Source organism: Periophthalmus magnuspinnatus, chromosome 21, assembly GCF_009829125.3.
Source record: "Periophthalmus magnuspinnatus isolate fPerMag1 chromosome 21, fPerMag1.2.pri, whole genome shotgun sequence".
Classification (NCBI taxonomy): domain Eukaryota; kingdom Metazoa; phylum Chordata; class Actinopteri; order Gobiiformes; family Gobiidae; genus Periophthalmus; species Periophthalmus magnuspinnatus.
This window is the reverse complement of record NC_047146.1, coordinates 20,462,386-20,474,392: the sequence shown is the minus strand read 5'-3', so window position 1 is coordinate 20,474,392 and position 12,007 is coordinate 20,462,386. Positions and strand designations below refer to the sequence as shown.

At 40.8% G+C, this 12,007-nt stretch overlaps 1 protein-coding gene across 1 annotated transcript in view; it reads right to left on the bottom strand.

Moving 5' to 3' along the window:
* si:dkey-91i10.2 (uncharacterized protein LOC555224 homolog) overlaps nt 1-11,467 on the bottom strand; it is a 30,627-nt gene extending 19,160 nt beyond the window's left edge. The window contains exons 1-2 of the mRNA XM_055230384.1: nt 11,383-11,467; nt 9,715-10,862 (exon numbers count right to left, since the gene is read on the bottom strand). Of these exons, the coding sequence (XP_055086359.1) occupies nt 9,715-10,862; nt 11,383-11,460 (1,226 nt within the window). The 5' untranslated portion in view covers nt 11,461-11,467. The remainder of the gene's footprint in view (nt 1-9,714; nt 10,863-11,382) is intronic.
* Between the last annotated feature and the right edge of the window lie 540 nt (nt 11,468-12,007).

Below are 12,007 nucleotides of genomic sequence, written 5' to 3'. Positions count from 1 at the left end.
ATCCGCTTAAAGTGAGAATCGTGATCACATTTTACCTCGTTCACCTTTGAGTGCTGGGTTTATGATTTTTATAGTCTTAAACAACATTAAAAACAGAACTAATTTTAGTCTAATCAGTAAAGCCAGAAGCCAGAGCGGAGTTTTGCCGTCACAGTAACACTATTTCTAACGATGACCAACATGCTAACAGCACACTTCCTGATTATCGGACAACAAAATACTTCATAATTAGATGCAGATAGTAGGCAGCGGACTTATTTTGACCTCAGGAGCTGTTTACACAATATATCTGTACTGGGGCAAGACATATTTTGCTCAATGCATGGGAAAAAATAAAAGTAAATCTGGTACAGACCCTTTAAGGCTGCAGTACATTAACCTCCGAGGTAAGTACTAACTACAACTGCGTTCACACCACATGGAAACGTGCCTGATGAAGCAGTCCCTCCTACTTTCTGTTTGAACGCGAGACGGTCTGGAACAGGACGATACAGCACATCAGACAACCTTACAATTAGTAGCATGTCTCTCTCAAATATGAAAGACATCTACTCTCAAATATTCTCGTAACAGTTGGAACTTCATTGCTTGTTTTTTGTTTTTTTTTTTTTTACTGGGACTAAACCAGGACCATGCTAGAATCAAATCACGACCAAAAACGCTGAAAAATGATGTATACGTTGGGCATTATGTAAGCCTGCCACGATAACAGATTTTCGTGTTTGATATATTGCTGAAGTAAATATAGACGATAAATATTTAAATGATAATATTTAAATTTAAAGCCACTGATACAATAACTCAGGAACAGATTTAAACCACAAAAACTATTCTAAATGTACAATATTGTTTTAAAAAAAATCTTTAGCTGCAATAAATCTGTAATGAGTCATAGAAGTTATTTATTCAACTTTTTATTGTGTAAATCTTAAACTGTACGCACGATAAATACAGACCCCAAAAATATATTGTTCTGTCTTTCATATATTGAAGTCGATGTAGTATTTATCATGACAGGCCTAGTAAAACATTAATCTGTCTCGGTATAGATTTTTTATACACGATACACTTAAAAAAAAAAAATTCTTTCTTACTGTGAACAGGGATGCCTCTCCACTGATCTGACCTGTAACTAGGCTTGATGGTGCCACCTGCTTGTCTTCATAGAGATAAATAATGATAATGCCATACTGTGGAATCCTCCAGGCAAAATAATAATATCTCAGGTAGAATGCAGACCTTCCACCATAAACGTTCCACATTGCATTTTTAAAACGTGTGATTTTCATATGTATTTTGTAATATGTTATCCACTCTCCCCGCTCTTCCGTCCTGTTGCTTTTACTTCCTCGTGCATGACCATCTCGTTTTAACTGTGATTAACCTAAGAGCTTTTACATAACTCTCTGGCCCAGCTCTGTCCAGTGCTGACCACAGAAATCACTTTGTCACACATCCAAAAACTGCAGCCTCCATCGTACTGAGCTGCTTACATCAACATTAACTCTCATTTAATAATGTGCAAAGTGCTGTTTTATAAGTCATCCAACAAGCAGGGAAAGTGTCTAGCCATCAAAACACCAACAATGATAAAAGATACATAGCCTCTACTACTACTCCTACTACTACTTTCATAACACTGACTGACTGACACTGACTTTTTCTATAGTATGGCATAGTACTGATCTTAGTACCAGTATGAACTGAACAACAGCCACTACTGCTACTATTACAGAGGAGTCCATAACTGAAGACATTATTGTCCATGAAAACTATAACAGCTTTTATTCTATTATATAATCAACTACTTGAGCTCTTGAGGCCAAAATCTGTCCGCTGTGTGCTGTCTGCATTTAATTATGAGGCGCTTTACTGTGCAGTAATCAGGAAGTGCACGTTCCAATTACAGACTGTATAAAGAAGTGGGCTAAGTGAGTGTGACGTCACCCATAGTGTTGGGCTCCAGCCAAATGAAGCTCATGGAGGATAGTGGTTATTAGGGATGGGACGATATTACAATTCAGACTCACAATTATTGTGACCAAAATAATTGCGAATATCGATATTATCATGATAATTATTAAACCAAGGCAGTATAATGTCCTCATATGTGGACACCAGGACCTTAGAAAAAAATGGTATTGTGACCTAGACAACCCAAAATGTGTTGTCCACATATGTGGACACCAGGTCCTAGGAGGTTATAGGTATTCAGATTAATTCATTATTACTGTAAAACCATGCACCGCTGCTAACAAGCTGTGCAATCACCTGTGCAAAATGCTGTTCAGCTAGAGCTAACCTAGTGATAGCAAAGTCGACACAAACACGAATTCATACAAATCGAAGCTAACACAAACTACATGCAATAGTTTATTTAATATGGTATATTACTTATGATGGATATTTTCGGCTCAAGTGCAGGATGGTGCATGTAAGTTGCTGGTGTTTGCCCTCGGAGCCGTATCTTTTTTTCGGCAGGCTCTGCAGATTGGTGGCTCATCTTGTTGGTCTTGTTTTTCAAATCCATAATAATTCCACATGAGATTTCACCTTCTTGAGTGGAGGTGTCACTGGGATCTAGATCCAGTACCTGCCCATGAGCCATGACAGTGACTGATGGTGATGAAGAACCATCCCCAATTCAAAATAGGCACAGAAGCTAAAAAGTTTTCATTGCTATGATAGAGGGCATTTAGCAACATTGCTATTCAACCCATTTCTAATACTGATTTGTCTGTTTTTAATGTTCATATTTGATTTACAGACACAATAGTGAAATAAAAATACCAGGCTAATGTAGAGCGGGTTAATACAAACATTTTAAGATCAAAATAACGAGGCTCACTGCAGCAGTTAAAGAGAAAGGGGTGACAATTTTCAATGTAAAGTGAATTGGAGTGGATAGAGATGGGAGCGTGCTCATGATAATTTCCTATTTGGAATGCGGCGGCTAGCAGGTTAGCTACGTCCATTTATATATACAGTCTATGGTTCCCATGCCAGTTGCTGTTGGCATTATCATGACAGTAAAACCCTACTCTGAGAGCTTATAAACTCATCACTGTGAAAAATAAGGACGCTTGAAATGTGTAAAGTATGTGAGGAATAACTTTGGACCCCAAACCGATTAAAATGAACTAGTTCTGTAAACATCCGGTAATGATGGGGGACACTAGATAAACCCATATTGTTTGGGAATCAAACTGGCAACCTTTTGGATGTGAGGCTAGACTTAACCTACTACTCTGAACTGACAGGTTGAAAGAAAAACAGAAGCAAGGCATAATTATAAGCGGTTTGTGGCTGTAATATAGATTTCCAGTCTTTCGTAGTGTCAAAGCCAATAATAGCTGTCACGCCCAATGCTGATGTATGGAGAGTAATAATCTGCTTTGTCCTATGAGGAAACACAGTGATCTGATGAACAATGAGATTAGACTGGGACTGTCGTACTCACTCAAACATCACCACAATGGATCTATACAAGACCTGTCACTGTGCAAGAGAAATGAAACAATATAATGACATTCAATCATGCAGGTTGTAGTTTCTATTTCAGACAGATGGGGGCGACAGTGGTGTTGCATCCAGGACTTAACTGGACACTATAGATCAGTAGTTCTCAACCTGTGGTCATAAATCCATTAATTTATTCCTAATTTCTTTAGGTTAATCCTTGTTTAGAACTAGTACGGCAAATGTAGTTCTGTTTTAGATCTGATGGTATTCAGAAAGACAAATATTTTCTGATATAGATTCTACCACACTTCTGCCAAATTGTGCCAATTGAATTTTGGCCAGTTGAATTGTGTATACATAACCTCTAATTTGGTGGCATCTCATTAGGGCACATAAAGTTGCACTATGTAACTTTTCTGGTGGAAGGGCTGCCACCTGCTTGTTGCCATGGAGATGTTATTGCTTAGCCCCTGTAATGTTCCAGAGCATGGCATTAAACTAATCTATCCCTTTGAAAACGAGCTGGTGACATTACCAGACCAAGTTACATCAGATCTGTGGAGAGGCAAGCCCAGTCACGTTCAGAGTGCAGGCAAATAAGACACAGATACATTTAAAGTGGAACTAAACACTAAATCCACTTTTTTTTGCTACTTAACTGTGTATATGGCATTTTAATAGCATTATCTACTGTTCCTAGGTTTTTTGGAAGTTTTAGTGTAAACTAGGTAAATGTGCTGCCTCCAGTGGCCGGGGAACTACTTGTAGTTGGTGACATCACAGAAGACTGCCCTGATTACAGCCAGGTGTTTCTGATTACAAATACCTGGCAGTATACCTCACCTGCTTGTTAATCATTGATACCAGACCATTTAATACCAGATCACATGACTGCATAAGGCTGAGGACAAGCTGCACCAAATCTGAGACGGGAAAGAGGCTTTTAGCTGTTTGGCTTCGCAACAAAGGAAAAGCAAAACATGGACTTATATACTTGTTGTGTTTGTTTCTCTGCTTGTATTATATTTTAAACAGGGCACCCATGAAAAAAGAGCCCAAGAGCTCTCACTGGGTTCTTCTGTATAAAAAACATAAACACAGAAAAGATGGAGTTTGAAGTGTATAATCCTCAAGTTACTGCCCAGTTTGTCAGATTTATTTGAAAAGCGGTTGTAGTTTATGTGTTCAGTCCCACATTAATGTCATACTGTGGAACATTCCAGCCAAAGTAATGACATCTCTGTGAGGCCAGCAGGTTGCAGAGACCCCACCAGAAGTCTTCTCTCAAATGTTAATACTCCTAGAGACATACATAAATTATACAGAGGCTTGCATTTTAAAACAAATTGCCAATCTAATCCCAATCACAATTATATCTTTACAAAATCATCCTGCTCATATGCGCCATCTAAAAGTAACAAGTCAACTCTAGATTACTTCCCTAATGTACAGTCATTCCAATCAACTCACATTATACTCTATACAGCACTATACAATTAACTGAGGGCAGCAGATTTTAATGCAATGGGCCTATATCCATCCCAGGGGCGCCATCTTGGATATTAGTTCAATAAGAGTCTACAGTGCTATGTTTGCACTCTAGACCACAGAAAAAACTGTGCATGTACCTTCAGGCTGCAGGATCACACAGAATATGATTAAGTTTAATGAATACAGTTTAAAAGCATTAGAGAGCCTAAGGAGGGGGCATATAGTGAATTCTGGAGTCATGAAAAATTTATATTCTAAATTAAAAGTGCAGGGGAGGAGAGAGAAACTGATCAACATGTGTTTTTTTATGTTGTTGGCGTCTGCTGAGGAGTGAGTACTGCTGTTGTTTTTGAGGTTTATTTGATGTAGAGCAAGTATGCAAGTGGAAAGTTTTTAGCCTTTATTTTTAATTCCAGAAAGCAAATTGACCTGAGGAAAGGCATCTGGAGTAAAATGACTGGCGTGCTGCGTGACCCGAATAGTAATATATGTAGGTAGCATTTAAAATAAGAAGGTTTAAATGTTTGTAATAAAAGTTTATGAATTTAATTACAATAGGGTAAAAAAAAACTGTTAGCCAGAACTTACAAACTTGAGACTGTAAATGTGTTCTTCCTGCTGTGACCTAACCTCGCAATGCATTTGTTATTATATGCATTACTATATTTTATTTTTTCTTTCAGTTATTAAATGCCCTTGCCTGGGATCCATAATACTAACTTTTTCAATACTTTATGAAGATGTGAGTCTTGTCTCCAGAGAATCTTCTGAAGTTTAGATGGACGTGACTGACAGGTCAATTAGACAATTATAGTTCATGCATGATCTGTCCATATTGGAAAAAATAATTGAAAAAAATCACAGGAGACTGAAAAACACTATCACTAAACTCTGTGAATTTGAGGTGGCAGAGGTTGAGAAATGATTTTGTTTGGAAATCATAGGTGACCAATGAACTCCTTAGTTTCACAGGCGCCACTGAAAAAAAAACAATCTGATTGTGCTATCACGTTTTGCTGGCCTTGAGATGGAAAGGACTGATATAAATCTGTATTTTGTATAGAGATTCATATCGTTCTGAATTTGCCAGACAATAAAGGCAAGCAGGGATATGTTGCATAAGGAGCTCTTGAGTCCTGGTTTAGTCCTGGTTTAGTGCTGATTTAGTCCTGGTTTAGACCTGGTTTAGACCTGGTTTAGTTCTGGTTTAGACCTGGTTTAGTCCTGGTTTGGTCCTGGTTTAGTCCTGGTTTAGTCCTGGTTTAGTCCTGGTTTAGTCCTGTGAGGAACTAAAAACATGCATCCTCTAAGCAGCTCTTATGCACTTTTTGTTTGATAATCAGGACTTGTACATGCTAGTTTTATGTTACGTTTTTGAGGCTGTAAAAATCAGTACATCTGTAACATTTCAACAATGTGTTACTGTATTCAAAATTGCTCTATAAATAAAGCATCCAATATAAAAGATACCACACCTTTACCTAAACAACATAATAAAACGTACATAAGCTGCCAGCCCCTGTATTAATCATTGTTACTATTGTATTCTATTATGTCCTGTAACATGGGACCTATGAGTACACTGTGCAGGATTTAGTGGTGTTTTGCAGTAAAGTTACAGATTACAAGCGTGTAATAATATTTGTCTCCTCTCTTCCCTCCCCCTCCTCATGATTCTCTTTTGGCCAATAAAAATATATGGGCTGTAATAGGCTCTAGTATGTGATAGTGTGAGGTATTTTCAGGGGGCCAGCAGAAGCATGGCAAGGCGAGATAACAAAGACAAAGCTGTATAGGACAATGCAAGCTGTTGTTGTGGATACAAATATCTGGTTGTAAATTGGAGTGTAAATTATTATTTGATTCTGAGAATACTTTTAAGAAAACCAGGGTCAAACTTATTACACTAATTCTGCATTCACATTTGCACAATTACCGTATTAAAGTTTTAAATACAGAACTAAACCTGGACTAGACCAGGTTTAAACCAGGACTAGAACGAAACCAAACCAAAACCAGTGTGAAGTGTGAATGCTCCCTAAACCAGGACTAAACCAGGTCAGAAACCAGTACCAAATCTGGACCACACTCAGAACCCAAAACATTACTAAACCAGCCAGGTCTATGACACAGGTCTAAACCAGCACACGGGGGCAAACTTGAAATCAGTATGCATAATCTATACTTAAAACAGACATAGTTATAAATATAAAATGATAATGAAAAATTCTACTTCATTCAATGTATTTAATTGTTTTCATCATGTCTATTTTGCATTTGTAGAGTGAGCAGAGAAGCCCTGACAGCAGCACAGTGTATCAGACACAACAGCACAGCCAGCACTTCTGTGAGGAGCAAAAGACATCCATCATCTGATCACTGCTACGCCCTCCTGAGAAAGACTGGGTTTAGACCAGTTTAGATCTGGTTTAGTCCTGGTTTAGACTTTGTTTAGTCCTAGTCTAGACCTGGGTTGGACCTGATTTAGTCTTGGTTTTAGATCTGACTTAGTTCTGGTTTAGCTCCTCACAGAACTAACTCAGTTCTAAAGACATCCATCTGATTTATTGCAGAGAGGTCTGCCACACTGCCACGCCCTCCTGATAAAGACGTGGTTTAGACCAGGTTGAGATTTGATTTAGACCTGGTTTAGACCTGGATTAATCCTAGTTTAGTCCTGGTTTAGATGTGGTTTATTCCTAGTTTAGTCCTGGTTTAGTTTTGTGAAGAGCTAAAATCACCCATTATCTGATCTACTGCAACACGGACTGCAACACCCTCCCAATAAAGTCCTGGTTTAGACCTGGTTTAGACCCTAATTACTGAGTTCGATCTGTTCTTTCAAGCCTTTGGGGCAGAAATGAGTTGGTATGGATCCTGTTTTCATTCAGTCCAGCGTGGGGATCAGACTGATATATGTCTGTATTTTCTTTGGTCCTAGTTTAGACCTGGTTTAGCCCTGGTTTAGACCTGGTTTAGACCTGGTTTAGACCTGGTTTAGTCCTGGTTTAGTCCTGGTTTAGACCTGGTTTAGACCCTGATTGCCGGGTTACATCTGTACTTTAAAGCCTTTGGGAAAGAATTGGGTTAGTATGGATCCTGTGAGTTTATTTTTCAGATACTGGTTGGGTTTAGACTTGGTTTGGATTTGGTTTAGTCACAGGATAGTCCAGGTTAATCCTGAGTTAGTCCTGGTTTAGTCCAGGTCTAGACCTGGGTTGGGTAGTCCTGATTTAGAACTGGTTTAGTTCTGTGAGGAGCTAAAGACATCCATCATCTGATTTACTGCAGAGAGGTCTGCCACAGTGCCACGCCCTACTGATAAAGACATGGTTTAGACCTGGTTTAATCCTAGTTTAGTCTTGGTTTAGATCTGGTTTATTCCTGGTTTAGTCCTGTCTTAAAATGCCACGCCCTCCTAATAAAGTCCTGGTTTAGACCTGGTTTAGACCTGGTTTAGACCTGGTTTAGACCTGGTTTAGACCCATCTCTTCTTTAAAGCCTTCTTCTTTAAAGAATTGGGTCAGTATGGCTCCTGTTTTGATTCAGTCCAGCTTTCTGTGAGTTCAGATGCAATTGAGATACAAATTAAACTGTATCGACACTTGGGCTGTGCATTATATATTGTCCAACAGACCACATGACAGGTCCATAAGTCTGTTCATTCAAGCAGTGTTGTTTTCTTTTGTATTGTATTGTGTAAGGGACCTAATGTTGACATTGACACAGCTGTGGTGAGAACAGACCAGTGTTTGTCCTGGGACTGAATAAAGCTGAATGAAGGATAGAAGCTGGAGTTGTGGAATACAAGAGAGAGAGGGGGAGGGAGAGAGAGAGAGAGAGAGAGAGAGAGAGAGAGCGCGAGAGAAGGGGGTGGGGGCACAAAGTAGAGGAAAGAGAGGAGCTTGGGAGGGAGAGAGGATGTGTGAGAGAGAGCAAGTGAGAGGAGAGACGGAGGATATAGTGAAAGGAGGATGTGAAATGGTGGGATGTGAGCAGAGTGGGATGTGAGGAGAGTGGGAGGGGAAGAGGGAGGAGGGGAGAGGGGGCACATAGTAAGGGAAAGAAATATCTGAGAGTGAGAGTGAGAGAAAGAGAAAGAGAACGAGAATGAGGGAGAATAAATACACTGAGAGGGGGGGTGAGAGAGAAATGAAGGGCGAAGGGAATGGAGAGAGAAGGAAAGATGGAAGAGTGAAAGAGAGAGAGAGTGAGAGTAAATGGGGTGATGATAGGGAGAGTGGGGAGTGAGAGAGAAAGGGAGGAAGACGGGGGCAGAGACGGGGAAAGTAAAGATTCAATAGTGAAATGAAGCGAGATAGAGAGAAAGAAAAAGGGGATGATGTGGTAGAGATGGAAAGCAAAGAGATAAGGGTGAAAGAGAGGAAAGAGAAAGAAGCTCATTCCAGGATTACAATGAACTTCTTGAGATGATGTCATCCTTTGTGCATATACAATAACTGTATTCAACACATTTGACCTTGGTGATGCTCCGTATATAGAAACATAATGACAGTCATGAAATCAGCATAAACTCAAAAACGAGGAAGGACCTTATTTCTTATACCTCCTTTCACCTACACCAGCCTAATCCCGATGGAGATAGATGAGTTAAATGCTATACTGTGGGACATTCTAGGCAAAGGAGTACCTCTCTGTAGAGATAGGGTAAATGGTAACACTCACACTGAGCTACTCTCCACCAAAAAAGTTATCTAGTACATCTTTATAGTCTGCGAACCAGTTTTCATAAAGTCTCACCTTTTCTTGATCAGATGCAGCGCCGATCCAATGAGTCCATCCTTCATTTTGTAGATTTTTTCCCCGTATTTAGACAATTCTGTCCCCTCCAACAACAATGCAGGACAACAACTTGAAGGCCTCTCGATGTTTTCTCTGTTTGGAGGAAAAGGAACCGATCCAACCGTGTCCAAACTGCTCCGTCTGGGTTTAATACTGCCCCCTGTCTCCAATACGCTGGTACTGTCCTGAGGTGAGCTTGCTAAAACTTGCAACGGTCCTCTCGGAGATGGTACAGTCCGAATTGGGGAAAACTGTGTTGTACCATTACCTACGAAAGTCGCTAAATCTTGGCTGCACTGTTTTTCAATATTGCTATCGGAATTAGCTTGTTGGTCAGTCTTGTTTTGTCCATGCAAATCCCCATTGTCTTGTGATGCTACATTGTTAGCTGTGTCATTAGCCGCAGAACCAGCTGTGGCTTCTTTTTGTCGCATTTTCTTAAATTCCTCAAAAGTTGGAATGTGCAGTCGCCCCAATGGTGGTCTACGATTTTCCGAAACCAAATTACTTTTATTCCCAGCGATGTTGTCCGTTGTGAATGATGTTTTAACCATATTTGCGCTACAGGGGGAGCTAGTGAGAGCTAGATTTGGGCTACTATTTTGCCTTCGAAGCTTTAAACGCCTTAAAACCTCTTGCTTAATTTCTTCGTGACTTGTAATCCGTGTTGGTTTTCCATTAGTAGATCCATATTGTTCAACATTTGGGGTTACTTGAGGTCGCAGCGGGAGGGCTTTAGTTGGTTCGCCTGCTGCGCGGGCACTTTGGAGGCGGAGTTTATCTCGCAATCCTTTCCTCGCGTCCCATTCGTCAACGCCACCGGGAAGTAGAAAATGAGGAAGTAGCGAGACGTCTTTCCGGGGAATACAATGCCGTGGGTACAAGGCTAGGGTCTCGGGGTTGAGTGGATGTGGGGTGGATAGCGTTCCATCTGGAGGGCCGTCGTACCAGTGGCTTGTAGAGGTGTAGCGTAGGATGAATTCGCTGTCCACGCTTCGGTAATAGTGGTTAGACAAGTTTGGGTCAATCATCGGGCTCCAGTTTAGGTTTTCCATGCTGCGGTACGGTCTGCTGCCGGAGTGGACACAAGAGGGAGGGACCAGGCCCTGAAAGAGAGGATCAAATATAGAATCAGACATCAGTTAGAATGGTGTACCCGCTTTTCTTGATGGAATGAAGTCCACCCCTGCTTCGCTTTGCTGTTTAAAATATTTGTTCTGATATGAAAAACTCAAGCTATGTGCCAAAGAAAGTCTGTTAGAGCTAAGGACAAGTTAGAGTCTAGGGATGTAGTCGACTAAAGACATGTCCTGCCGATCGATTGGTCGACTAAAAAAGGGGTGTGGCAAAAGCTCTCAAAACTATTACGCATCTCTGTATCTGATCCAAACTGCACTCACAAGACTACACCTGCACTGGAGTTCATGAAAAAAACAAATACACAGAAAAAAGTACTAGGAATGTATTTATACAAAAACAGATTAAACAAATAAATGCCAATTGATTAACAGACTAAACGACTAAATAATACTGACTTCCTCCTTTCACGGTTTGAAAACATATATCCCAGTTTATAGTTATGTGTTGTGTGTTAATTTTAGCCCTTCTTCCTCTCCTGTTACTCACCCTAAGCGGTCCCTGTCGGCCCGGCCCGTATCTCAGACCCAGGTTTGTGAGCAGAGTGCTGCTGTTACACCGGGCCATCAGAGGGTAGGGCGCCCCCGGTGGAGCAGAGGCGAAGTGAGGTGGTCTGTGGCAGGAAAACAGAGCGTCCTGGGACAGAGGCAGACTGGTGAGGGGGGGCTCCATCATCGGGGGGGGTGCAGGGGGCGTGTCAGAACAGGAAGGGGCGTGGTCACATGACTTCACGTCTCGCATCAAAACAGGGTCAGACCGAGGTCATCAGAGACACAGGGAGGAGAGCGACACCTGTAAGAGAAACAGAGAAAGAGTACATTTAAGTGGTATTAAACGCTTAAACTCCTCCCACAACCACATTTCAAATAGAGCTGCAAATTTAGGTAGTACCACGAGGACTAAACAAGAGGATGAGCAGGGAGGAGGGGCGGGTTCTGGGAGTATAAGGAATAATGTGATTGGTCTAACAAGTATCCACACTTCAAACTCCGCCCCTGCAGCTACCTGGCTCTAATCAGTCCTGCTTGATGTCACCAAGTACTTGTAATTGTAGTGGCCACTAGAGGCAGCACACGCTCATACATTTTGACAATTTTTAACCAGAAAGTAGCAT